Below are 26,506 nucleotides of genomic sequence, written 5' to 3' on the forward strand. Positions count from 1 at the left end.
TTTTTTTTAATGATAACTACGTTATTGTTAAACATGTTTGGGACAAAGTTGTAGACACGGTGAAATATAAAGCGTTTGTTTCGGTTAGCATTTTTCCATTCGGTGCTTCAATTGGTGCCACGTGACATTAGTCAGCCAATGCAGAGTGCTTACTTTCCATTCAGCCAATGAAGAGTGCTTATTACGTTATTCCGGAAGTTTCACCACACTGGTCGCCCATTAATAATTGTATAATATTGCTTTAGTGCGCTGCCCATGCTAATAGATTTTTTTTTTTTTACAAAACTTGTTTTAGTATTCATTTCATTTCGTACCTTTTAATCGCACAAAAAGTGACAGTGTGTTATGGAACGAATGAAAGAAGCCGTTATTTTGTATATTAGTTAATTATTATTTTTTTAATAATATATTTTAGATTGTGACTATGTTTCGTTAACAACAACAAAAATATATTAATGTTTTCCATCACCAAGTTGTATACGAGTTTTCAGAGAGCGAGAGAGAGAGAGAGAGAGAGAAAAGTGACGCGATCCACCAATGTTTTGGTTCCTGGCGGTGACGTAACACACAAAAACATGGTTCCCTTGTTTTGGAGCTGTGAAGCGTGCTACGTGCTACGCGCGGAGATGCTGTTTCGAGGCTGAACGAGTGGAAGAGACTCCCCCCTTAGCAGGCGATGGCTCAGGCCGGGGAAAGGTGTGCCGAGTCCGGCCGCCGGCTGGTGGGTAACCGCGAGCCATGGCGACATTTGCCCGAGGAAAGGGGAGAGGCTTGGAGCTAATTAGTTAGCCGAGCGCTAGTACCGTGCGCTAGTAGAACTACCACTAGTAGTGGTTGTAGTTTGTTGTACTAGTAGTGGTACTCACCTCAGTATCACTGCTACGTCACAGCACTGACAAGTTTAATAAAATGTGACACTAACTATGTTCAGTGTTACACAAGGCACCAATGTATGTGTTATTTATTTATTTATTTTAATGTATTTATTATTATTATTATTTTGTTTTTACGTTTGAACACGTAAAATACTAAAAAGAAGCACAAAGGTCTAGAATAGAATACAAGATTCAAGTCACATTTTTCAAGATTAAAAGGTCTTTTTCAAGAATAAAGTCAGGCTTTTATTTTTAAAGTCATTTTACAGGAATCAAGTCAGTTTTTTTTTACAAGAAAAAAAGTTGCAATATTACAAGAGTAAGTCAAATTTCAATTTTTTTTTAGTGTCTTGCTCTTTTTTTTAGAATAAAGTTGTATTCTTTATTTTGTTTAGAAAAGATCATAATGTTATGGGAATAATCAAATATTTTTTTCAATAAAAGTTTTGTTGTGGTAGAAAACGTTGTTATGAAATAATCATATTTATTTAACAGACATCTTTTTAGGAAAAAGTTGGAATATTACACAAATTTAATGCCATATTTTTGAGTAAAAAAGTTGAGCTACAAAATAAAAAAAGTAATTTAAAAAAAAGCACTTTTTCAAAACAATAGAATTTAGAAGGTCCTGCTTGTTTTCTTTCTTGATGTCAACATTCAGAAGAACAAAAAAAAAACGAGAGGTTGAATGTGTATTCTGGATATCACAGTTAAGTGTTGGTTGTAAATTTGAGCACAGCCCCAGAAAGAGTCACATTTGTCATGCATTTGTACATTTACACCATAAACGTAAGTTTAATGCTATTGTCGTACTGGTAAAAAAAAAAAAAAAGCGTTGAAATAACAAGAGCATTCGATCACTAGTGTACGAACGATTTTCTACGAGGCAAGTTAATTTGTATGTACACAAAGTAAAGCGTGTTTTTTGAAAATGGACAGCGCTCCATCTGCCGGCGGCTGTACGACGAGAACGAGGACCTGTCTGACGTGGAGGAGATGGTCAACATCAGGGGATTCAACGTGGAGGACAAGCTGGCCAGCGACAACTACGCCACAAACTTTGTGCGTGTCATGGAAGCCAAAGGTAAAAAGCGTCAACCCGCTCTCACGCCGTCGGTTTATTTTTTAAATTATTTTCAATCATTGTCTTATCCAGACTTCACATATGAATATGTGCAACGGGACGCCCTAAAGGTTCCGCTTATTTTCAAAGAGAAGGAAGGACTTGGGATCATGTAAGTGCTCATTTGCTTATTTTCTACTGAATGCACTGTTTTCTACGATTAACTGAGCAAAAAATTGGTCTGTTTAAATGTGCACAGAATGCCCGATCCGGAATTTACAGTGTCGGAAATCAAAGGCTTAGTCGGTAAGTGAAATTCTATTATTGACTCATTTTGGCATACCTTTGGGACTGCGGGATAAAGCTGTTGTCCCAAAAAAAAAATGCATTGACTTCATAAAATATGAATCCAAATATGTCAGGTATTGTTAAAAAAAAAAAAAAATTACAGTAAATCCACACTATACAAGGGGTTCTTTGTTTATGCCCCTATATCACAGATTTTTAAACTACTTTTTTTTTTAATGGGTTTTTACAGCAATGTATATTATACAAGCAAGTCCAAATGTAGAGTTGCCTACCGTCAGTGTAGTACCGAGTTGTGCCGCAACATGCTGGGCAGCCCTGAACTCGACTGGATGCAGACACAGTTTGTTTTTGTTTTTGTTTCACATGGCAGTTTTACAGTTCACTTGGAATAAACGGCTTGAAGCAAGCACACTTTGCCTCTTATATGGGGAACTGTGCGAGCGAGTCTTTTCATTTTGCTCATATCTTTAAGTTTAAACGTGTGTAGAAGTGATACAATTTTTTTTTTTTTTTTTCTATATCATGGATTCTGCGAGTGGGCCTGGAATGTTTACCCCGTGGACAAAAACGGGGTTCACTCTTATGTTAACTTTTACTGATAATCCTCCTGTATTGACTCTCACTCACAGGCAGCCGTCGCTCGGTGGACGTGATGGACGTGAGCACTCAGAAAGGCTCGGAAATGAGCATGGCCCAGTTTGTGCGCTACTACGAGACGCCGGAGGAAGAGCGGGACAAGCTGTTCAACGTGATCAGCTTGGAGTTCAGCCACACCAAGCTGGAGAACCTCATCAAGAGACCCACCGTGGTACGTCACTCTCCTTTATGTCGCGATGAACGTTTTGAACGCTCGCAGGTGACTCAGGTGGATTTAGTTGTGTTTTTCTGATTAAAAGAATCTCATAATAATAAGAATTTTTAGATGAAATAAAGTCTCAATCTGATGTGTACAAAGTGGTATATTTTCGAGACAGTGTTTGTCATATTATGAGAATAAAGTCAAATTATTTTCAAGATAAAAACGTATTGTTTCCAGAAATAATACTTGAGAAAAATAAAAATTTGTGAGAAAAAAGTGAGATTTTTTTCCCAATATAAAAAGTATTTTTTTAAGCGATATTTAAACGAAGTCAATTTTTTTTTTAGTTAAGAAGACAAGAAAAGTGTTGTAAAAAATTGCAATACAAGAATAAAGTCTTACATTTTACATTAACCAGTCAAAAAATTATAAAAAAAACGGAAGGAATGTTTTTCAAGATAAAACACAAAAAGTAATATTCCGAGAATAAATTAATGTCATAATTTCCTCCCAAAAAGGTCATACCATCATGAGAAAAGAATTTCTTATTTTTCAAGGTAAAAAGTCATAACTTTTTTTTACGTTATTTTTTTATTTTTTTGGGGGGGGGTGGAGTCAAAATCATATTAGAATAAAGTTGTATTTTTTTCAAATAAAAATAAGTTGTTATATTAGAAGGATAAAGTCGTCATTTTGAACAGGAAAAAAAAAATTCATTTTATGAGAATAAAGTTGAATGCTTTTCCAGATCCTAAGTTACTTTTTTTGTTTTCTTACTTTTTTCTAAGAAAGAAATTGGAATGTGAGTATATAGTCGTTTGTTTTTCCAACACTGAAAGTCGTATCTTTTGATCATTTGATGACTTGAATGAGGGAAAAAAAGCGAGTGTTGAGTGTTGTCGAACATTCCCAGATTGATCAGGTGGACTGGGTGGACAACATGTGGCCTTCGTATCTAAAGCAGAGCCAAACAGAAGGCACCAACGTGATCTCGGAGATGAAATATCCCAAAGTACAAAGGTAGGCTGACTGGAGAGCTCCAAAATGAACGTGTTGGTCCTCTCCACCTTCTCTTACTAGTGCTCGTGATTGTTTGTGAAGGCAGCACTTTTCCACCCTTCCACATCTTTTTATTTATTCATCTGTTTGTTTGTTTGTTAGTTAGTCCGTTATTATTATTACTTTATTTTTATATCGATCCACTTTCTGCCTGCTGGGTGCACAATTCGCTTTGCCTTTTTTCCTATCATCGCTTGTTCAAACACAGAGACACCGCTTGAAAGCCACTTGATATGTATTATTCATTCCAAAGAATGATCATTTGAATAATGTGATTTTCCGAAGTGGATGGTACACCGAATGGCCATTTGCAACATTTGTTTTTCTTTTTAATTTTTTTACAGTAATTTAAACCATTAACTTTTAAGTATTGAAACATATATTTTGCATCTGATGTGTACCTAATGTTGTGGCCGGGGAACATGGAGAACATTTCGCAGGATTTGATGTATTTTTAGTCGTCTCTACAGGCTCGCTCGGCGTAACGCTGTTTAAATAATCCCTTCGGTTATGTTCTTTTCTGCTTCCTCCTGAGAGTCTCTCCAATAAAATTAAGGCTCATCTCATCTAACTCGCATTCTGCCTGATGACTGAATTATTAATGGCCCCTTGGGTACTTCATCACTCTTCAATTTCCATCCCTTTCTACGCTTGGCGCCATTTCCAGCGTATGTTTACCCTGTATGTCTATATTTGTCTTTTCTTTCATAGGTATTGTTTAATGAGCGTGAAGGGCTGCTATACTGACTTCCACATCGATTTCGGGGGAACCTCTGTGTGGTATCATGTCTTCAAGGGGCAAAAAGTATGTATGCAATGGTGTCGTCATGGCAACCATCCTTTTCAAGATAAAAGCCGTGTCTACTCGAGAGAAATGTTGTAATATTATGAGAATAAACCCGTATTTTTTAGATTGGAGAAAACTCATTTGTGTCACAGGAAACATTGTAGTTATGGATTCTCTCAGAGAGCCGTTAAGATTTTGAAATCATATCAATATTGAATCGCCTCCTTATATTATTACACAGACAACCAATTAATAGATGAATAGTTTGGAAATTGAAATTCAAGGGTAATACTTTGTAACTATTGTTTAAGTTACTGTATTGTAAAAACAGTTTTGGTAACAAAAACGTGGTTGGAAATATTTATTCCATATGACAATACATTTTTTTTCTGCAGATTTTAGCAAGAATCATGGCAGTTCAAGCACATGATTTGCTTTCGCGGGCCACATAATATGATGTGGCAGGCCAGATCTGGCCCCCGGTCCTTGAGTTTGACACCTGTGTCCTCATCGTACTAGAATAGTTGTATTTTAAATTTTTTAGAAAAAAAATAATCACATGATCGTATGACAAAGTAAGGCAGCTATTTTTTAGTTGTATTTTTTTTTTTTTTTTTAAGTGAGCCTGTAAAACGTGTTGAATGCTATGCGGTCAAAAATTTGGGTGCACCTAAATTTTATGCTGGTACACTCAAGAAAAAAAGTTGGGCGCACCATTGCAACCAGTGCAAAAAGTTCGTCTGGAGCCCTGATGTATAGAATAAAGTCATTTATTTTATTTTTTCCCCCCCACAAGATAAAATGTCGTCATTTGGAATGTTGTTGCCATCGGTTGACGATGTTTGAGAGTGTCAAGTGTTTGCCGTCAGGTGTTCTGGCTGGTGCCCCCGACACTCCACAACCTGGCTCTGTACGAGGACTGGGTGCTGTCAGGCAAACAGAGCGATGTCTTCCTGGGAGATCGCGCTGACGGATGCCAGAGGGTGGAGCTCAAGCAGGGATACACCTTCTTCATCCCGTCTGGTGGGTTCCAATTTTTTAACAAGCACGCCATGATTGAAATATAGCAGCTTAACAACAAGCAAATGAGAGTATGAGATGCATGCAAACAAAACAAATGTCATGAGAATAAAGTTGTATTTTTTAGTTGAAAAGTTTTAATATAATGAGAATAAAGTGGAAAGGTTTTTTTAAAAAATTTTTTTATAAAAGATGGCATAATATTACAGAAATGTAGAATTTTACATTATAAAAATGTTTTTTTTTTTTAATTTTATTTTTTACAATTTTTTGAAATGATCTTTTTTATATATAGGAAGTCAAATATTTCTCGATTTTAAAAAAGTCTTAAAAGTCAAAATGTCAGAAAATTACAACTTTATTCATGTAATATTTTTATCTTGGGAAAAAAATACAACTTTATTCTTGTAATATTAATATTTTTTTAATGGGGGGGGAGAGGGAATCTCAAAAACATTGACTTTGCAATATAATTTCTTTTTCATTTTAGTGTGGTACAAACACTCCTTGATAGCCACATGACAGTGATAGTATTTTTTTTTTTTTTACAAGCGTGAAGTTGTTTATTCAAGATTATTATATATATGTTTCATTAAAATAAGTCTTAATATTACAAGAATATACAGTTGGATTTCTTCAATATAAATGTTTTCTTTTTTCGAGAAAAAATTGGAAGGTATAAGAATCAAGTCATTTTTTAGATGAAAATGTGTAATTTGTTTAGAAGGTATAATTTCATAACACTAAAAAGGTATACGTTCACATAAAAGTCGTATTTTTTTCAAGAATCTACTTTTACCGTATTTTAAATATGTCATATTTTTCAAGAAAGGAGTTGGAATATTACCACAATACCATCTTGGTAAAAGTCTTTGAGCCAACTTCATTCACGTAATATTACTTTTTATCTGCGGAAAAAAATACCACTGAATTTGAACACAAATACCAAAAAAAAAAGAAATCTCTCAGTTCATCTTGTCAATCACGTAGTTTTATACTCCCTCACATGTCGTGCTTTCTTTATGTGTTTTAGGGTGGATTCATGCGGTGTACACTCCCGAGGACACGCTGGTCTTCGGCGGCAACATTCTGCACAGTTTTAACATTCCTATGCAGCTCACCATCCACGAGATCGAGAACCGTACCAAGGTGGGAGTCGTCAGCGCTGGAAAGCTATAAAAGCTAAAATGCCGTTAAAATATGACTTCATTTTTTATTTTTATTTTTTTTACCCCCCACCCCAGGTTCACTCGAAGTTCCGCTTCCCCTTCTACTATGAGATGTGTTGGTACGTCCTGGAGCGATACATGCACTGCCTGACCAATCGGTCCTACCTTTCTCAGGAGATCCATAAAGAGCCTTTACTCATGGGTCAGCACAATTAAGCTTCCAAATACAATCGTGTTTGTATAACGACACGTGTGTGAGATAAATACGTCCTCAACAATAATGTTAAAAGTACTTGTTACATTCAGTATGCACCTACCTACCCAGCGACCAAGCTTCCCACCATTCCACCCACCAATCCACCTATCAAGCTCCCATCCACCCAAGCACCCATCCATCTATCCTTCCATCCACAAAGCCACGGCCAAACCACCAATACTCCAACAATTGAGCTCTCCACCAATATAGCAATCCACCAATGCGCCTATTCACTTTACCAATACACCTTGCACCACCGATCCACTCAATCCACCCAATTCACCCATCCACCCATTCCACCAACCCACTTAATCCACCTATCCACCAATCTTCCAGTCCAGAAACTCACCAATCCTCTACCTATTCATCCGCCCACGTATCCACCAATCCACCACCATACCACCTATTTATCAAAACCACTTATCCATCAGTTCCACCAACCCATCACAGACACTAATTCCTCCAAAATACACCAAGTCTGCCAATCCATCAGTTCCACCAATACACCGATCCACGTAGCCACCAATGCACCCAATCCATCTACCAAATCTGCTTCTCCGCCAGTTCCAGTTCCACCAATCCACCTCTCTAAATGATGGTGATGTCATTAATAGATTGTCAGTCACTGCTCAAATCCACGCAGAAACCCGATGTAGCATTTATTCATTTCGGCACGTGTCCTTCCAGACTACGAGACAAAAGCCCACGTGGGAAGCCCCGGCTCCGACTCGAGAAGTCAGGACATGACCGAGGACTGGTGCGATTCGCAGCTCAGGGACGACCCGTGCGAAAAACCGCAGGTGGTTTCCGACCAGCAGTGCCCTAAAGCCACCTTGTCCGCCCACTCCGAGGACAGCTGCTGTCCCGTCTCCGACCCTGCGGACTTCCAATCCGAATCGCCGACCTCGGAATCGCACAATAAGTGGACTCATCTGACAGAATTTGAAATCAACGGACTGAAGAGGCTGGTGGAAAAGCTGGAGTCGCTCCCCGAAAATAAGAAAAGTATTCCGGAGCGGTTGGAGAACCCGCTCGGCCTGCTGGAAGACATGAAGGTAAGGAAGCGCCTTTTCCTCAAAAGAAAAATATCCCTAAACTTACAAAAATCAAGTCATCATTTTTTGAGATACAAAGTTGTATTTTTCAGTTAGAAAACCAAAACGTTTTTAATGAAAAGAGGGTTAGTAAGTGACGTAAAACATTTGCCTCATGTTTTGACTGTAAAGTCGTAATGTTAAGAATAACGGTGTAGTGATGCAAGGAAAAAATGAATAAAGAGTATAAGTATTCAAATAATATTCAAAATATTCATAATGTCACAAGAAGTAAATTGTAACGTTACGAGAATTAACATGGAAATAAGTTGTCATGTCAAGTAAACATGTTGTCATATTACGCGGAATGAGGAAGAAAAAAAAAAAAAGTCAGCTATTTTACAAGAATGAAGGAAAGAAAATAAAGATGAAAAAAACCTTGTTTTACACGGTCACGTATTCAATGTAATCAAGTCTTTGCTTGTTGTGGCTGCAGGTTGTCTTAAAGGAACATGCTGATGATGACCCAAAGTTAGCCATCACTGGGTTTCCGGTTGTGTTCTGGCCAAACAAAACCACAAAGGTAGGCTATTTACATTTATTTATTTATTTATTTATTTAAAAATCCGTAGTCGCCCTTCTGCCGACGGTGAACTTAACTGTTCGCAAAATGGGGAGTTAAAAATTTTCAGACTCTTTCTATGTCCGACCAGCTGTATTTTCTTCAAGCAGCAGTGTGCCCTCTGATGACAATAAGATATATATAAATATTCATATTGCCAGGATAAAGTTGCATTTTGTTCTAGCAATAAATCACAAGATTACAAATATAAAGTAAAAAAAAAATAAAAATTAAATCATTTTTTCCCCCCCAAAACATATAATCTAATATATTGTATATTATAATATAATAAGAATGAAGTGTGTTTTGTGCCACTGGCGTGTCATTGCTTTAACTCCCATTGCATTCTTCCGTCTTCTGCTTCAATCTACATACCAGGACATAAAAATAGCATCACTTTATGTGATTTATCTTGAGAATATGATGTAAGGACATAAAGACCACCTGCTGCTCACCAGGCCTCTGTTTGTGTGTGTGTGTGCGCGCGCGCGTGGTTGTGATTGTGTGTGCATGCGCCGATGTTTGCCTTTTTGCAATGCGATGCCATCTGCCTCTATTGGCTCTGTGTGATAGTCATGAATATCGGTGCAGCTCCTCTCCGCATTGGAGGAGGGCGTACACCCCGTACGCGTACTCAGATGTACGCTGGCCTCCCATTGGCTGCTGAACCGCCTCCCATTTTGACTCCTTATTAATCAAGATAAATAAAAAAATAGTGACAATTATTTCTCAAGCTAAAAAGTCGGATCTATTCCAGTAATAGTTTGGAGTATTACGAGAATAAAAATACTTTTTTTTAAAGATAAAAGAAAGAAGTTGTCGTTTTTAGATTGAAAAAAAATCGTAATATTATGATAAGAAAGTTGGATAGGTTCGAAATAAATGGAGTAAAAAGGCATGGATTTTTTTAGGAAAAAAAGGCACAATATTACAAGAATAAAGATGTATTTTTTTAGAAAAAGGTTAATATTACAATCAAATCATATTTGTTTTCGGTAAGAAATCATATATATTTTTTAAAACTAACAGACAAAAATGGAAAAACCAACAACAATAAAATCACATTTATTTTAGATTGCGTAATATTTTTGGATGAAAACTAATAAAGTTACGAGCATAAAGTTGTATTATTAAGTCTAAAAAGTTGTATTACAAGAAGAAATTCATTGGGAAAGAGTAAAAAGTCATCTTTTTAAGTTGTAGAATTTTGACAGTCATATTTTTTGGGGAATTATTTTTCAAGAAATGTCGGAATATTATGAGAATAAAGTTTTTTGTTTGTTTTGTTTTACCATAGAATGTCACAGTTTTATGTATTTTGAAAATGATATTAAGTAGACTTTTTCAAGCTCAAAAGTCAGTTTTTAGATGTAAAAAAGATCTTAATATTAGAGAAGAAAGTTAAAAATATTTAGAGAAGTCATGTCTTAGAGTTTCTTTCAGAAAAAGAGTTAATTTTGCAAGAACAGTCATATTTGTTTTAGATTTGTAAAATCAAATTTTTAGGTCTATAAAATAGTAATATTATGAGAATAAAGTTGTACTTTTTAGGTAAAAAGTTGTGTTATGGCAATAATAAATTCAAATTTAAAATAAAATAGAAAATAATAAGAATAAAGATAAAGATAATAAGAATTACATTTTAATAAGAAATTATATGATGAGGAAAAACTGTTGGAGTTAAAAAGTTGTAGTTATTAGATTTAAACAAATGCTAAATTAGGAGAATAAAATTTTATTTTTTCGTTTCAGTCAAAAGTTGTAATTTTACCAGAATAAACTCATATAATTTTGAGATAAGTGACATTTTTAAAAAATAAATAACGCATAAAAAATGTGGATCATAAAGTTGTATTTTTCATGAGACAAAAAAAATAAATAAATGTATGTGTGTGTATTGCCATTTGCAATGAGATACCATCTGTCTCTATTGGCTCCGTGTGATAATCATGAATCTCAGCGAACCTCCTCTCCTGATTGGAGGAGGCCGTACACCACGTGCGATTCAGATGAACGTCGGCCTCCCATTGGCCGTCCATCAACCGCCCACCCCCCTTCCCTCCAATGTTAATGAGGCAGGCTGTTCTTGTGTTGCCGACATCTGCTGGTGGTATTGTAAGCGTGGTAGTGAGGAGGAGAGCGCAGCCATGTCGTTTGGTCGCGCGCTGGACAGCGTGTGAAAAAGCCGCCATGGCCATGTCGCTCAGCGCCGACGATGAGGACTACGACTCAGACTCGGAGCAGGTTAGCCCCCACCCCGCCCCCGCCCCCCGCACGCTCCCCCCACCATGCACTCCCCCCTCTTTCAGGCAGGCTTGTGTAGTGAGGAGGCCACCCGAGCAATGCATGCATGCATGCAGCAGCCTTGCGGCGCTGCGGGAAGCCTGAGCTACCTGAGGATAAACACATTGATTAAATTCACTTTGCTGGTCTTTTATTTTTTATTTTTTATTATTTTATTTTTTTTGTCACAGGTTTTCTGTGTGCGTTTCAGTGTGATAAATCCCTCCATAAGAGTGTTTGTTTAGCTGAGAGCCAGAGGGCTGCGATTGGTTGTGAAGCCGAGGGATACAAATTCCTGTGCAAACAGTACATTCGTTCTTATGCATTTTTGTTGCGTTTCGGGTTATCGGCGTGACATGACACACACACACACACACACACAAAGAGGACCTTTGGTCCAGTTTTGTAACAAACAGTGACAATGATAATATTGTTTTGTTGCCTAGTGAGTCAATCAGGATGTTTATTCCATTTAGAGCATTGGTTCTCAGACTGCGGTGCGCCAGCCGTGGATCGGGCATCCGCAGTATAATTTGAAATAGGGATGCCCAGATTCACCTTTTATGGAGACCGAGTACAAGTACAGTGGTGGCTTATGGTAAGAGTTAAATTTATGACGTGACCACGCTCTTAACTCAAAATGAATAGCAAATCATTGGTCCACATTAAAATGAGTGGAAATGCCTTCAATCCGTTCCGGCCTCCCCACCCAAAAAACACAAATTTTGTTTTTTAATATGGAAAAATAGCACTCTATGTTATTGTACTTTAAAAAAAAAAAAACATAGAGTATAATACTTGAATAGAATGCAAAGAATTAAACAGTTTATGCATCATGATTTAATGCTACAATTCAATTCATTGTGCTGCTCTTTCTGTTGTGCCCGCCTTGGACACCAGGAGGCAGTATAATACAGTCATGAAGACACAATCAAAGAAGAATAGTACTTCTACTACTGTTGTACGTGTGACTCAATAAGATTCTGTAATATAGGGCATTTTGCATAGATCAGTGGTTCTTACCCTTGTGAAAATTCACAACAAAATCTGTCCCTTTTCTTTGTTATTTCTACAATTCTCGAAATGGGTTCATAGCTAAGAGTAAATATTTTGGGCTCTTCTTTATTATTGGATGCGCTGTCTGACGCCACAGCAATGCTACTCAAGTGTATCGTTGAAATGTTGTTAAATAAAGATAGTTTAAAAAAAAAAAACCTAAAGCATTTCAACTCGAGGAGCTGCGCCGCAATGGTAAACGCCCACCTTGACACAGCGTTGCGTTTTGAACGGCATAAACACGGCATTCACAATGCAGTCTAAAAAGGAGAGCCCTGGGTTGAACCCCAGCGACTGCCTCACCGAACCCCAGGGGTTCAATCGAACCCATGTTAAGAACCACTGGCATAGATGATATAGAATATATGCCTGTTAGTGTTGTTATATTATCTGTCTACATGTGTTGCTCCACCATTTGTGTTCAAATATCCATTCCAGCGATCAATGCAAACCGTTAGCATGTCAATGGCGATTCCCATCATATCGTAGCATTAAGCTAGTGAGCCGTTCTTAAGAAGACGTTTTCAATACACACCTTGAAATGCCACCATACATACAGCGTTTGTACCTCAAGTTTGGACTCACAAGGAAAAGCAAAAAATAAATAAATCGGCCGAATGACGGTTCGTATCTCACAAAACTCGTAAGTCGAGTCACGTGTATCTCAAGGCACCATGGAATTTATATTTCAGTACTCGCCGATACTGAATACCCATACTTGATAACGCTATTATGTTTTTGAATTGTGATTAAAATGTTGTATTTTAACCAGGTATTGTTCAAAAACAAGCTTTTCTTGCACCTGGCATGAGTTCACTCAACCATAACTGCAGCTAAACGATTCAATTGAATAACTTCAATAATTTGATCACAAAAAAAGGTGCAAAATCTCTGCCTTGTAAATTTCACAGGGATCATTTTTTTCTATACGGACTAATGCTACTGTGGTCACACGCGCTTCTCCGTATAGAAATGAGTTGCCACGATGCCATAATATAGCCTGTCAGCACTAGTTACGTATTTTAATGCCCCCACAAGTCGTCAAGGATAGACACAGCCACCGGTGCACTTTCAATCACTTTATTGAACAAAAGAAACCCGTAATAAATACATTCTTACTGACGCGCACTTAACTCACCAGGCCAGGCCCAAAGCCTTTTAAAGCCGCACACACTCAAAATCACAGATACTACAATGTTGAACGTGATGATGGGGACCTCAAGTGCGTCCTGTTCTGATAAGAGATGTACACTCAATTTTGTGTTTGTTGGTGAAACAAGTGATAGGGACAAAACGTTTTTTTCCAGGGGCCGCTATTGAGTGAGTTTTGGGGACGGTTATATTCTGAACCCCTGGAATGCAATAATTTTTATTTTTTTTACCAGGATATCCACTTTTGGAAACAATTGTGAGTTTTGGGGACATGTTGAGCCCTCAAAAACGCGTGTCAGTGTTTTGTGTATTTTATTTATTTTTTTGCTGTGCTGACTGCATTTTTGATTTTTGCCAATATTCCTGTTCCCGGTGTTTCCAGTCTATTCTTGTGAAACAGCCTTCCCCACCTTTAATCCCCTTTTGAAACCCCTCCGATCCAGACGGGGCCGGATTACATCCCATACAGTATCTCCCACTAATCCCGTCGGGTAACCTCGCATATGACTGCCCCCTGTATTTCACACCAGTACTGTATTAGAATAATGTACCGTGCTGTGCTTCTCTCTTTCATTGTGTCAATACAAGATCTTATTGGTTCTGTGTGTGTGTGTCTGTGTGCATGTGTTGTGTCAGAACTGGGCTGTTGCTATGCTGACGTGGGGGGGGGGGATTACATCTGCACCGAGTGACACTGGATCTTGATTTCTAAGAGCTGACATCTTTTTTATTTATTTTTTTCTTCTTCTTTATAACCTTCAATGCAATTGCACCCATGCACTGTATACAATCGTGTACAGTATACATACACGGTGGACCAAAAGAAGGGATACGCATTGTAAATGAACTTAAAAACAGGGAGGGGAGGATGGGATGAAGGAAGGGAGGGTGCGAGGGAGGGAAGAGCGATGGGAGGAAGCATGGAAGCAAGGAAGGATGAAAAAGAGGGATAGACGCAAGAAAGGAAGGAAAGTAGGATGCTTTTAAGGAGGGGAAATGGTAGGTAGGGAGGATGGAAGGATGGCAACTGGCATTGTATGAAAGGAAGATAAAAGGAACAGAGGGAAAAAATGACGTGTGAATGGAAGGATGATAAAAGGAAAGAAGAGTGGAAGGAAGGATGGTCGGACAAAAGGAAGCGACAATGGCATGAAAGGAAGGATGGAAGGAAGAAGCCAGTATGAAGGGAGGAAAGAAACGAGGCAGGATGGTGATGGAAGAAAGGAATGGAGGGAAAGAGGTGGAACATTGGAGGTAGGGAAGGATTAAAGGTAGGAAGGAAGTATGCTATAAAAAGGAAGGAAAGAAAGAATGATGCGATGGAAGGAAAGATGAAAGAAGGGAGAAAGGGTTTAAAATAAGAAGGAAATATGGATGAAACAAGTTAAACTAGGACAGTCAGAAAGGAAAGAAGGAAGGGAGGAAAAATGTAATGAAGAAGAGTGGATAGAGGGATGGATGGATGGATGGAAGGAAAGAGAAGGATCCTCTGAAAGTAAGGAAGGACGGAACGAAGAGAGGCAACAAGGATAGTAGAACAGCTGAACTTTATTTGCGGTGAATCAGAAGCACTTAAATGGCGGAAAGGGGTGTGTAGACTTTGTATATGCACTGTACGAAGGAAGGATGCAAGAATAAAAAGCAACCGAGGGGAGGAAAGAAAAGATACCAGAACTGTTTGTTTTATCCGCTGTATTGTATTGTCTTTAGCGTGTTGCACGAGCAGCCATGTTGTTTGGCACCAGAGGGAAGAATACATTTGGATCAATAACCACCGAGATCAAAGGCGTCTCCGTTACCCAGCTGTAAAAAATGGAGCACGTTTAGCGCACGCCGTTGTAAATGTAAGCCCTCCTTCCCCCAGTAACGCGCAATAATGGCTGCCAGAGAGTCGAAAACGTAGCAAACGTGCGTCTGCTTCCTCTTTGAAGTCGAAACACGCAAGTAAGTGAGGAGCTAAATGTGGACGACGCCTCCGGGGAGCGTCTTGATGGATCTCTTCTTTCGCTTCATCTTCCACCTCTGCACCTTTTTGTTCAAAATACCAGAGGAGAATTGACCAGCAATTAATTTGTTCATTGTTATCAGCGCGACGGTAGAATCTCAAAATGTTCTGAACTCCTGTTTCAGCCCCGGGAGGAGTGTTGCTCCGTAATATTGTCTGCTTCCATAGCTAGCTTCCTTTTTGTATTGTTTTAAACTCCACTTTAAAAAAAACATGCAAAAAAAACAAAACGTTTTATTTCGATGACATTTTGGGCTAATGTATTTATTGTAAATAATACAACAATTGGTAAACTAAAGAATACATATAGTACGTTTATTAATTGATTTTTTAAAGTCCTTTTTACAAAGTAATTTGTCAATTTATTGGTTGTAAATAATACAACAAATGTAATAAAATACACAATTTATATATACCGTACATTTGATATTTTTTACAGGAATTTATTTATTGTATATGATAAAATAAATAGTACAATAAACTATTTTATGTGTTTACCTTTTTTATGCTATTTAGAAATTGGTGAATTTATATACTTTAAATAATAAAACAAAATGGGAAAATAAACAATTTTACAGATACCTTAACCATTTTTTTCCATCTATTATATTAAATGTACAGTGAATTTATTTGAATAAAAGCAAAAATATTGTAAAATAAACAGATTTATGTAGACATAAATAATGAATTTGTTTTTATAAAATAATTGTTAAGGTTCTTCATTGTAAATAAAATAGCAACATAAGAAATAAAATATATAATAGCAAAATAAATAATTGTACATGTACATATAAAAAACCTTAGATGTTAATGTATTTATTCTATATAGACAAGATAACATTTGTAAAACAACAACTTTTACATATACATAAGCTTTCCCCCCCCAATTAATGTGATTCACTTTTTGCTCAGTCAATTTATTATAAACAATAAAAGAAAATACATTTGTAAAATATTTTTTCATATGCCATTTACTATTTTACATTTGATTAAATAATCGGTCGATTTGTGATAATCCATTTACCGGATAACTATAAATACAAACATTAAAACAAGGAAATGAATTATTATTCTCATATCTAACAATTTGCCATGGTCCTGGAGTCCGGAACGTAAATCTGATTGATTGATGGATCAATGTTCTCTGGCCCTCAGGCGCGGCCTCCCCACAGACCCAAGCCCAAGATGGCGGCCTCACCGGCGTCGGCCCTCAAGGTCCCGGCGGGCCGCGGCGGCGCGTCGAGCGCCAGGAGGAGGCGCACTCGCTGCCGCAAGTGCGAGGCCTGCGTGCGGACCGAGTGCGGCGAGTGCCACTTCTGCAAGGACATGAAGAAGTTCGGCGGGCCGGGACGGATGAAGCAGTCGTGCATCATGAGGCAATGCATCGCAGTACGTCGCCGCCTTTATTATACGACGTGCGATTCTGCTCTTACTCTTTAAAATACACTACAGCCGTGCCGTGAGATTTTTTTTTTTTTTTAAACGAATAACACTTGATAATATCGTATTTCATAAAAACATAACAGTAAAAACAAATAAATTGAATGTAAAGAATTAAACCTTTTTTTTTAAACCCTTCAATTCAGTGGACATTGTGCTGCTCCCTCTCTTATATGCGCCTTGGCCACAAGGGGGCAATATAAACAAAGTTCCCAAATCAATGTAGACATTTTTGCACTTCCATATTTCTCAACTGTGTCAAACAATTCCAACTTCAAACTGTTCAGCTCATTCAAGACTTAAGGTTTAATATTTAGGAAATATTTTTCATGTTCACAATATTCCCACATTCTCCCTTACAATATTCCCAAATTAAGAGACATGTCAAATACTTATCTCCTCTTTCGACACAAATCATATTCTTAGATGTTATTGTTTCACGGCTATTTATAGACCTTGACCTGGGGGACTTGTTCATTCAAGCCTCATCCAGATGGTTGCTATGGCGACACCAAGGCGCGCCACTTGCTCTCTTGTGCTGGGAATCGCAAGCGAAGCATTGTCACAGTATAACTCAGGCGTGGGCAAATTATTAATTGTTTAATCCGGCCAACCGAACATTTCTAAAAGTCTTGTAATGTTTTCGTTCAACTGTTTTTATTTTCTAAAATTGGTTAAAATGTATTTCTTGATTATTCTATTTTTTGTATTCCTCTACCACGTGATATAATTGACTAGTTGATTTATTGTTAAAAAAAAAGGCAAAGTATTTGTAAAATACAGTAAAAATCTTTAACTAAAGGTTAAAACTTTTATTCATTTAATGAAATAATTGGTTAATTCTAACCTAACTAACTATGAATAATACAATTTTAAAAAGGATGAGCGATTTTATTGCTAAAATGAACAATTTAACATTTTATGACCATGTTTTTCCTTTTTTTTTTTTTTACCTCATCTACAAATAATCCAATATATTTAAAATGATAATTTTTTCATTTTTATGATTTTTGTCTCGGATTTAATAATTGGCAATTTGATTTGTTGTAAGTAATGCAATAAAAACTATTTCTAAAGTATAAATGTTAAAATATACAGTAAAACTTTATTTACTTCATTATATAGTTGTTTAACCAAGTAATACAATTGAAAAAAATGAGGATGAGTTATTTCTTAATTAAAATAAACTATTTTAAATTATTTACATACACATTTTTACTCTTTTATTTTACCTCATCTTCACATAACTTGATTTAATCTTTATATTTTATCTCATTAAACAATTGGGTGATTGATTCATTGTAAATTATCAAATGTATTTTTTGTTTGTTTTTCAATTCATTCATCCCAAATTGATTTATTGTAAATAAATTAAAAAGTCAAGCAATTTTAAATACACATTGAGTTTATTCGTTAATTGTTTAAATTTAAACAATTATAAATAATATACTTAAACATAATTATTTTATGACAAAAATATGAAAATCTATTTTCAATATCTTACATACACACTTTGTTTTTTTTGTAGATGACGTGACCCATGTATCTGTTTTAAAAAAAATCCAGAAGCCCACCAGGAGCCCATGTGATGATGATGATGAAGATGGTGATGATGACAATGACCATGTGGTTTGTGTTCAGCCCGTCCTGCCACACACGGCGGTTTGTGTAGTGTGCGGAGAAGCCGGCAAGGAGGACACGGTGGAGGAGGACGAGGAGAAGTTCAACTTGATGCTGATGGAGTGCTCCATCTGCAACGAGATTGTACACCCTCACTGTTTGAAGGCAAGCATTCCGTTTCAACTCCTTAACTCAAAGAAGAAAATAGAAGGCAACAGTATAGTTCAGTGTTTTGTATTGAACGATATAAGATTTTCACGAAGTATCATTATTTGTGGAAAAAAGTCATAAAATATCCAGTTATACCATAAAATAAAAATAAATACACGATATGGTTATTTAAATATTTTTTATATTAAAATATACAGTCCATAATATCATCAAAAGATTAAGAGAATCTGGAGAAACTTGCGCTTGCACATAAGCGGCGAGGCCGTAAACCAACATTGAATGCCCGTGACCTTCGATCCCTCAGGCGGCACTGCATTAAAACCAGGCATCATTGTGCAAAGGATATTGCCACGTGTGCTCAGGGACGCTTCAGAAAACCATTGTTAGTTAATACTGTTCTGTGCTACGTCTACAAATGCAAGTTAAAACTCTACCATGGAAAGTGAAAGCCATATATCTCATCTGAGATGGACTGACGCAAAGTGGAAACGTGTGCTCTGGTCTGACGAGTCCACATTTTTAAAATTGTTTTTGGAAACCATGGACGTTGGGCCCTCTGGGCCAATGAAGAAAAGGACCATCTGGATTTTTATCAGCGCAAAGTTCAAAAGACAGCATCTGTGATTGTATGAGGGTGTGTTAGTGCCCATGGCATACGTAACCTGGACATCTTTGTTGGCACTATTAATGCTGAAAGGTAAAGGCAACGTGTGCTGCCATCCAAGCAACGTCTTTTTCAGGGACGTCTCTGCTTATTTCAGCATAACAATGCCAAGCTACATTCTGCATGCGTTACAACAGTGTGACTTGGTAATAACAGTGTGTGAGTACTAGACTGGCCTGCCAGCAGTCCAGACCTTTCTCCCATTGAAAATGTGTGGCGGAAAACAGCGGTTCCACCGCCACTCAAAATGCGTAATCTGGAGTGTGGCTTGTTGAGTGACCACTATCGAAAGCCATTCAGCTGTGGATACACACATACCTACTTCTTGTGAAATGAGTTAACTGTCGCCATAAAGCGCTCGTATCTAAGGTTTATGCTCGGAAGCAAAAATTGACCCGAAAGAAAAATTTGTCCATAAAAGTCCATTTCTAACGTCAATCTTCATGTGGTTGATGTGTGCAGGTGAAAGATTCCAGCGGAGTTGTCAATGATGAGTTGCCAAACTGCTGGGAATGTCCCAAATGTAACCACGCTGGCAAAACGGGGAAAGTAAGCATTTTTATTGACTTATTCTGTGGTCACTATGTCACGAAGTAATGGTGAGTGGTTATTTCCGACGATCTTCACAAACAAGAGAAATAAAGTCACCCTGTGTTTCCTAATCTTCTGGCCTCAAAGCAAAAAAGGGGTCCGGGATTCAAGTACGCGTCAAACCTCCCGGGCTCGCTGTTGAAAGAAGCGCGTCCGAGCCGTGACCCCAAAGAAGAGCCCGATGCCCCCTCGCCTTCTTCGGCCACCGTCAACGCCAAGAGAAAAGCCGAACGGGAGGAAGAGCTTCCGAAGAAGCGGCCCCCTCTGCTGTCCCTGGATGGGTCGCCCCGGCCTAGACAGGAGGAAAACCCCCTGAGGAAGAAGAGGAAACTGTTTGACACGCAAGACGAACCCGATGATGTCAAAAGGAAGGTAAGTGAGCATCAGCTGCGATTTTGGTTACACCTAGACCAGGGCAAGGGACAAGCGGACTAAACACCTGCTAATGGCCCGGACAGCGCTGGGAGAAGTAGAGATAAAACCAGTATAAATAGAAAAATACACAAATATGAGAATATAATACATACTTTTCTATAAGACATTAACTATTAAACAAAGAAAAATATGAGGGAAAAAAATATATTACATGCAAAATGCAATCTTATACAAATATTATAATGTTGTACAAAAATGACCAAAAATAGCATATGGTATAAATACAAAAATATCAAATGGAGAAAAAAAAACAGATATAACAAAAAAGACACACACATTGTAAAAAAAAAAATTCAATATTGAGAAAAATATATCTGATGCAGAATCCACAAACATTAGAATAAACTACAAAATATTCGAAAAAAATACTTACAGAAAAAATAATTTGGCACAAATACAAAGATATCAATTTAAACAAATAGGAAAAATACACAAATATTGGGAGAAAATATCAGGAAAAAGTCGATAAATATTACATGCAAAATACAGAAATATTAATATAGTACACACTGCAATACAAAAAATAGATACTGTATACTGTATTGGAAAAAAATTATGATACAAATATTCATATATTAGATGGAAAAATGCCCAATTAGAAATCCTACCAACTATTATATGAAAAACTGTATATTATGGGGGAGGGCGGGACGCAAATTACAAAAATAAATATTGAAAAAAAAGAAAAAATCAGGAACAAAATACTTGATGTAAAATACACACATATTGGATCATAATACAAAATATTATCCAAAAATTAATGATGACAAATCTGTAAATATAAAATGGAAAATAGAATATTAGCTGAAAATTACATGTTACTTCCATTTCCAAAAGTAGCAACTACTCGCCTTTTCACACTCTACCCCCGGTCATCATTAAAAAGCCCTTAGGGTCATTTCAGCAAGACAAAAAGTAGGGCGTGTACTATTCTTTTTTTTTTTTTTATCCTCTTTGGCTATTTTGACAATCTTTGGGTCTTTGGGTTGTAAACATTGAAAACATGCTTAGTATGTTCCCTATTATTTAAAGGCAGTAATTGTTTAACCAAACCCAAATGCCACCCGTTCAATGATGTCCGCCACTGTTGTCTCTTCAAAAGCTCTCCAAACTGGACGAGCCTCTGACCGCGAAACTGCTGCGGCACATCAAGACGGAGATCGACCTCGGCGAGTACGAGGACGACCGGGAAGACCGATTCTCTTTGCACAGGATCCACTTCAAGGCCAAGTTGGACGGCAGAGAGGAAGATGACGACAAGGAGGACGAAAAAGACGACTACAACAGGACGGACGACAAATCCAAAGTCCTTCTGAGTCCTTTGAGGAAAACGGCGGCGGCCGGAGAGAGTGAGCAGACGTTCAAAAGCGCCTCGGGAGCAGGCCCCAGCGGCGAGGAGGCCGAGGAGTGGACCGAGGAGATGTCATCAGCAAATTTGAAGGTATTTCCTACCTCTTGTAAGCCACAAATCTCCATAATCATAAATATGTCTCAAGTCTTAACCTACAAGTTTCAAACAAGTCCAAAGCTAGGCCCGGCACACACATAAAGACAATCAGGCTGTTTTTGTCCCGATTTTGGCTCTTCCCGATCAACGACGTCATCATTTTATGTGTTATAAGATTATCCTTAGATCTGATGTGTGTTAAAAGTGGATTCATCCCGATTATAGGATCCGAAACAGGTCTTGGTCGACAATCTTAATTATTGAATGCGTTCATTATTTATGACCAAAAATCTTTGTGTGGAGGGGGGGGGGGGGGGGGGGGGGGGGGGGGGGGGGGGGGGGGGCGGGGGGGGCCAAGTCATGGTGCCGTGAATTCTGACGTGCTACAGAATGTAGCCAATCCAGAAGCGCCCTGACTCAGGAACAAGGAAACCACCACCAATTAAAAAAAGAACACTTTTTATCCAATGTAGTCTTTTTGTATAAAAGTGGTTTTGCCGGACAGCAATAAATACTTAAATACATACTTATTTGCTTACCTTAAAGGCGCACCATCAACATAGACGCCTCCTCAAGATCCATGACAGCGTGAACCACCAAAATAGCTTGACCAATCAGCTTCCAAGTCAGCTGAAGACGGAGGACGGCACCGCCAAAACGGAAGAGGCGACCAATCAAAACAAAAAGGCGTTCAAATCCGAGGTACTCCCATCCAAACAGAACCACAGGCCAGTCAAGGCGGAGCCCGAGAACGACGTGGCGGTAACCGATCCGAGATGGCCTCTGAACAACGGCAGCGGAGACCTCGGAGGCTGGATGCGACACAGGCGGGAGGCCAACGGGACGCCGCGCCGACACTCGCCGCTCAGCTGGAACCGGAAGGCTCCCGTGACGCCGCTCGCTCCCCGCCCGCTCCCTTGCCGTTCGCCGCCCAAATGCGTCCAAATGGAACGCCACGTCATCAGACCGCCACCCATCAGCCCCCCGCCCGACCGGCTTCCCCTGAACGACGGCCAGGAGCACACCATGCGGCGCGAGGCCTGGATGTCCGTCTTCGGTCACCTGGCGTTCAGAGATCTCTGCGTGTGTATGCGCGTGTGCAGGACGTGGAACCGATGGTGAGTTCTATTGTGGGACCGCAGGTAGGTTGTGTGTACTAAAATACAAAATGAGAGGTTTTCAATTAAATGAATGGAAATGCCATTACTCTGTTCCAGCCTCCCAAAAAGCCCCCAAAACATTTACAACTTTACATATAATGAAAAGGATTTCACTTTTTGCCACATTTTTTTGCTTCATTTCAATGAACAATGTGCTGCTCCTTCTGATGTGCGCGCCAGTATAATGCAAACATACGGAAATACATGGAGAAGGTCAAAACTTCTCAGTAAGCTGCAGTAATATTAGTCCTTCGCAGAGGATAAAGAATATATGCCTGTGAGTATCGTTATATAGTCCGTCTACTTGTGTTGCTCCACCGGCAATTCTAAAACCTTTTAGGGGGGCATCAGTTGCTTGTAGATTTTTTATTGTTTTGCGGCAGGGCTGGCGTCTCGTTCCCCGTGAACATGTGGGTTCACTTTATTAAATATAAACTTGCCTTGTTTTGTTTGTGGCCAGGTGCTGCGACAAGAGGCTGTGGAAGCACATCAATCTGAACCGCTGCAAGTCCATCACACCTCTCATGCTGAGCGGGATCATCCGAAGGCAGCCGGTCGCTCTGGACCTGAGCTGGACGAACATTTCCAAGAAGCAACTTAGCTGGCTCATCAACAGACTGCCAGGTATGAAAACAATGTGTTGATTTGTATGCCAAGACACAGTGGAGGGACATAGCCGAGGGACAGAGGGAAGTGAGAGAGAGAAAACAGGCGACGACGGCAATACTGTTCTACTCCCAACACTGCCATCCATGTCCTTACAACCGCCGATAACACGTGGATAACAGATGAATGGCATTTTCCATTTGCTTTCATTGCGAAAAGAGCATTTGAGATACGAGTGTTTTGAGTTACAAGCGTGGTCACGAAACAAATACAACTCATATCTCAAGGCACGACTAAACTATGGTACTATTTCTTGAGTGGCGAGCAGATACCATATAGAGTAAATATACAATCCAAGAGTAAAATCAAAATCTTTCGATCGCCAGACTAAAACCCCATCAAGCATGTGTTTTCCCTGCTAAAAAGGAGACTGACTAGCATAACCTCATCTTTTTTTGGATGGGAGTTACATGCTAACTTGACTATCCTGGTTACAAGATCTTGTCAGGAAACACAATACAAATAAAGTCCTGGAAAAAGAGGACTTGTGGTCCTGGCATGAACTAATGTGCACTCCGACATGGTCTGCGCAGGTTTGCGGGTGCTGCTGCTGTCGGGGTGCTCGTGGGTGGCTGTCTCCGCTCTCTGCAGCTCCTGCTGTCCTCTCCTGAGAACGCTGGACTTTCAGTGGGTGGAGGGACTTAAAGACGCCCAGATGAGGGACCTGCTCTCCCCCACTACCGATAACAGGCCAGGTACCAAATGTCAATGTTCAAACTGATGACCGTTATTGTTTTTTGAGCAAATATTCTCTCATTTTGAATTTGATGCCTGGGGCATTCCAAAAAAGCTTGGACAGGGACAACAAAAGACTGGGAAAGTGGAGGCGCTCTCGAAAAAACACCTGTTTGGAACATACCACAGGTGAACAGGTTAATTGGAAACAGGTCAGTTTCATGGTTGGGTATAAAAGGAGCATCCCGAAAGGCTCAGTTGGTGACAAGAAAGGATGGGGCGAGGTTCACCACTTTGTCAACAACTACGTGAGCAAATAGTCCAACAGTTTAAGAATAAACGTTTCTCATCGTACAGTGAATTTAGGGATTTCATCATATACAGTCCATAATATCATCACAAGATTGAGAGAATCTGGAGAAATCTCTGCACGTAAACGGTAAGGCCAAAAACCAACATTGAATGCCCTTGACCTACGATTACTCAGGCGGCACTGCGTTAAAAAAAAGCTGGCATCATTGTGGAAACGATATTGTGGGCTCAGGAACACTTCAGAAAACCATTGTCAGCTAAACACGGTCACTACATCAAGTTAAGTTTTAACTTGTCGCTACAAGTTAAAACTCTACCATGCAAAGCGAAAGCCATATAAAGCCTTCTCTGGGCCAAAGCGAGCTCCTCTGAGATGGACTGACACAAAGTAGAAAAGTGTGCTGTGGTCTGAAGAGTTCACATTTCAAATTGGTTTTGGAAATCACGGATGCAAAGAGTAAAAGGACCATCTGGATTGTTATCGGCGCAAAGTTCAAAAGCCAGCATCTGGGATTGTATGGGGTGTGATCGTGTGCATGGCATGGGTAACTTCTGGGTACATCTGTGAAGGCATCATCAATGCTGAAAGGTACATACAGGTTTTGGAGCAACATATGCTGCCATGCAATCAACATCCTTTTCAGGGACGTCCCTCCTTATTTCAGCAAGACAATGCCAAGCCACATTGTGCATGCGTCACAACAACATGGCTTTGTAGTAAAAGAGTCTGAGTACTAGACTGGTCTGCCAGCTGTCCAGACCCGTTTCCCATTGAAAAATGTGTGGCACATTATGAAGCGCAAAATACAACCCATGGAGACCCCAGACTGTTGAGCAAATTAAGTTGGACATCAAGCAAGAATGAGAAAGAATTCAACCTACAAAGGTGCAGCAATTAGTGTCCTCAGTTCCCAAACGCTTTTTGTGTGTTATTAAAATGAAAGGTGATGAAACACATTGGTAAACGTGCCCGTGCCAGCTTTTTTGGAACGTGTTGCAGGCATCAAATTCAAAATGAGCGAATATTTGCCAAAAAACAAAGTTCATCAGTTCGAACATTAAATATCTTGGCTTTCAAGTGTATTCAATGGAATATTGGTATAAAAGGATTTGTAAATCAGTAATTTCAGTTTTTATTTACATTTTGCATAATGTCCCAGCCTCATTGGAATTGGGGTTTCTACATAATTGACATCACTCCGTTGGGTATCGCTCCCTACAGGCCAGCTGGACAACCGGAGCAAGCTGCGCAATGTGGAGGACCTGCGTCTGGCCGGCCTGGACGTCACCGACGCCACGCTGCGCCTCATCATCCGCCACATGGCGGCGCTATCCAAGCTGGACCTCAGCTACTGCAACCACGTCACCGACCAGTCCGTCAACATCCTGACCGCTGCCGGGACCACCACGCGGGACTCCCTGACCGACGTTAACCTCTCAGGTGCGAGCCTTTTCGGGGCTGAAAACTGAAGTACAGCGCCAAAGCCCCGTCTAATATAAAAGTATTACTTTCCATGTTGTGACATCTGGGTGGCAAGGAACTATGTTGAAGTAAGCGGAGAAGCTACATTCAGTCATTTCTTTTTTCCTCCCCCCCCCCCCCCCCCCCCCCCCCCCACTATACAGCGGCGCTTTGAGATACGAGTGACGTGATTTTGCATTTTTCGAGATACAAGCTGTCGTTCGATCAATTTATTAATTTATTTATTTTGCTTTGACTTTAAAATTTCAGGTATGAACGCTGTTTGTCTTCGCGCAAAAAACAAAAGCTTCAAGCTGTGTAAAGCTACTCCAAGATGTTTACTGTCAAACTAAATGTAAAACAAGGAATTACAT

At 39.1% G+C, this 26,506-nt stretch overlaps 1 protein-coding gene across 3 annotated transcripts in view; it reads left to right on the plus strand.

Annotated features, from left to right (window-relative positions):
* The first annotated feature begins 361 nt into the window (after nt 1–361).
* Nucleotides 362–26,506, plus strand: part of LOC133413807 (lysine-specific demethylase 2B-like) — a 29,588-nt gene continuing 3,443 nt past the window's right edge. The window contains exons 1-21 of one of the 3 annotated variants that reach the window (XM_061698632.1): nt 362–721; nt 1,815–1,959; nt 2,032–2,110; nt 2,198–2,244; nt 2,877–3,055; nt 3,960–4,066; nt 4,817–4,910; nt 5,762–5,915; nt 6,946–7,061; nt 7,157–7,283; nt 8,025–8,392; nt 8,868–8,954; nt 16,645–16,878; nt 18,571–18,714; nt 19,847–19,933; nt 20,063–20,347; nt 21,513–21,851; nt 22,404–22,975; nt 23,478–23,641; nt 24,217–24,378; nt 25,893–26,111. In XM_061698632.1, the coding sequence (XP_061554616.1) occupies nt 677–721; nt 1,815–1,959; nt 2,032–2,110; nt 2,198–2,244; nt 2,877–3,055; nt 3,960–4,066; nt 4,817–4,910; nt 5,762–5,915; nt 6,946–7,061; nt 7,157–7,283; nt 8,025–8,392; nt 8,868–8,954; nt 16,645–16,878; nt 18,571–18,714; nt 19,847–19,933; nt 20,063–20,347; nt 21,513–21,851; nt 22,404–22,975; nt 23,478–23,641; nt 24,217–24,378; nt 25,893–26,111 (3,754 nt within the window). In that variant the 5' untranslated portion in view covers nt 362–676. Of the gene's footprint in view, nt 722–1,131; nt 1,195–1,814; nt 1,960–2,031; nt 2,111–2,197; nt 2,245–2,876; nt 3,056–3,959; nt 4,067–4,816; nt 4,911–5,761; nt 5,916–6,945; nt 7,062–7,156; nt 7,284–8,024; nt 8,393–8,867; nt 8,955–16,644; nt 16,879–18,570; nt 18,715–19,846; nt 19,934–20,062; nt 20,348–21,512; nt 21,852–22,403; nt 22,976–23,477; nt 23,642–24,216; nt 24,379–25,892; nt 26,112–26,506 lie in introns of those variants that run through there. The other 2 variants (XM_061698633.1, XM_061698634.1) reach the window with 2 other exon arrangements.

This window comes from Phycodurus eques, chromosome 15, assembly GCF_024500275.1.
Source record: "Phycodurus eques isolate BA_2022a chromosome 15, UOR_Pequ_1.1, whole genome shotgun sequence".
Lineage (NCBI taxonomy): Eukaryota > Metazoa > Chordata > Actinopteri > Syngnathiformes > Syngnathidae > Phycodurus > Phycodurus eques.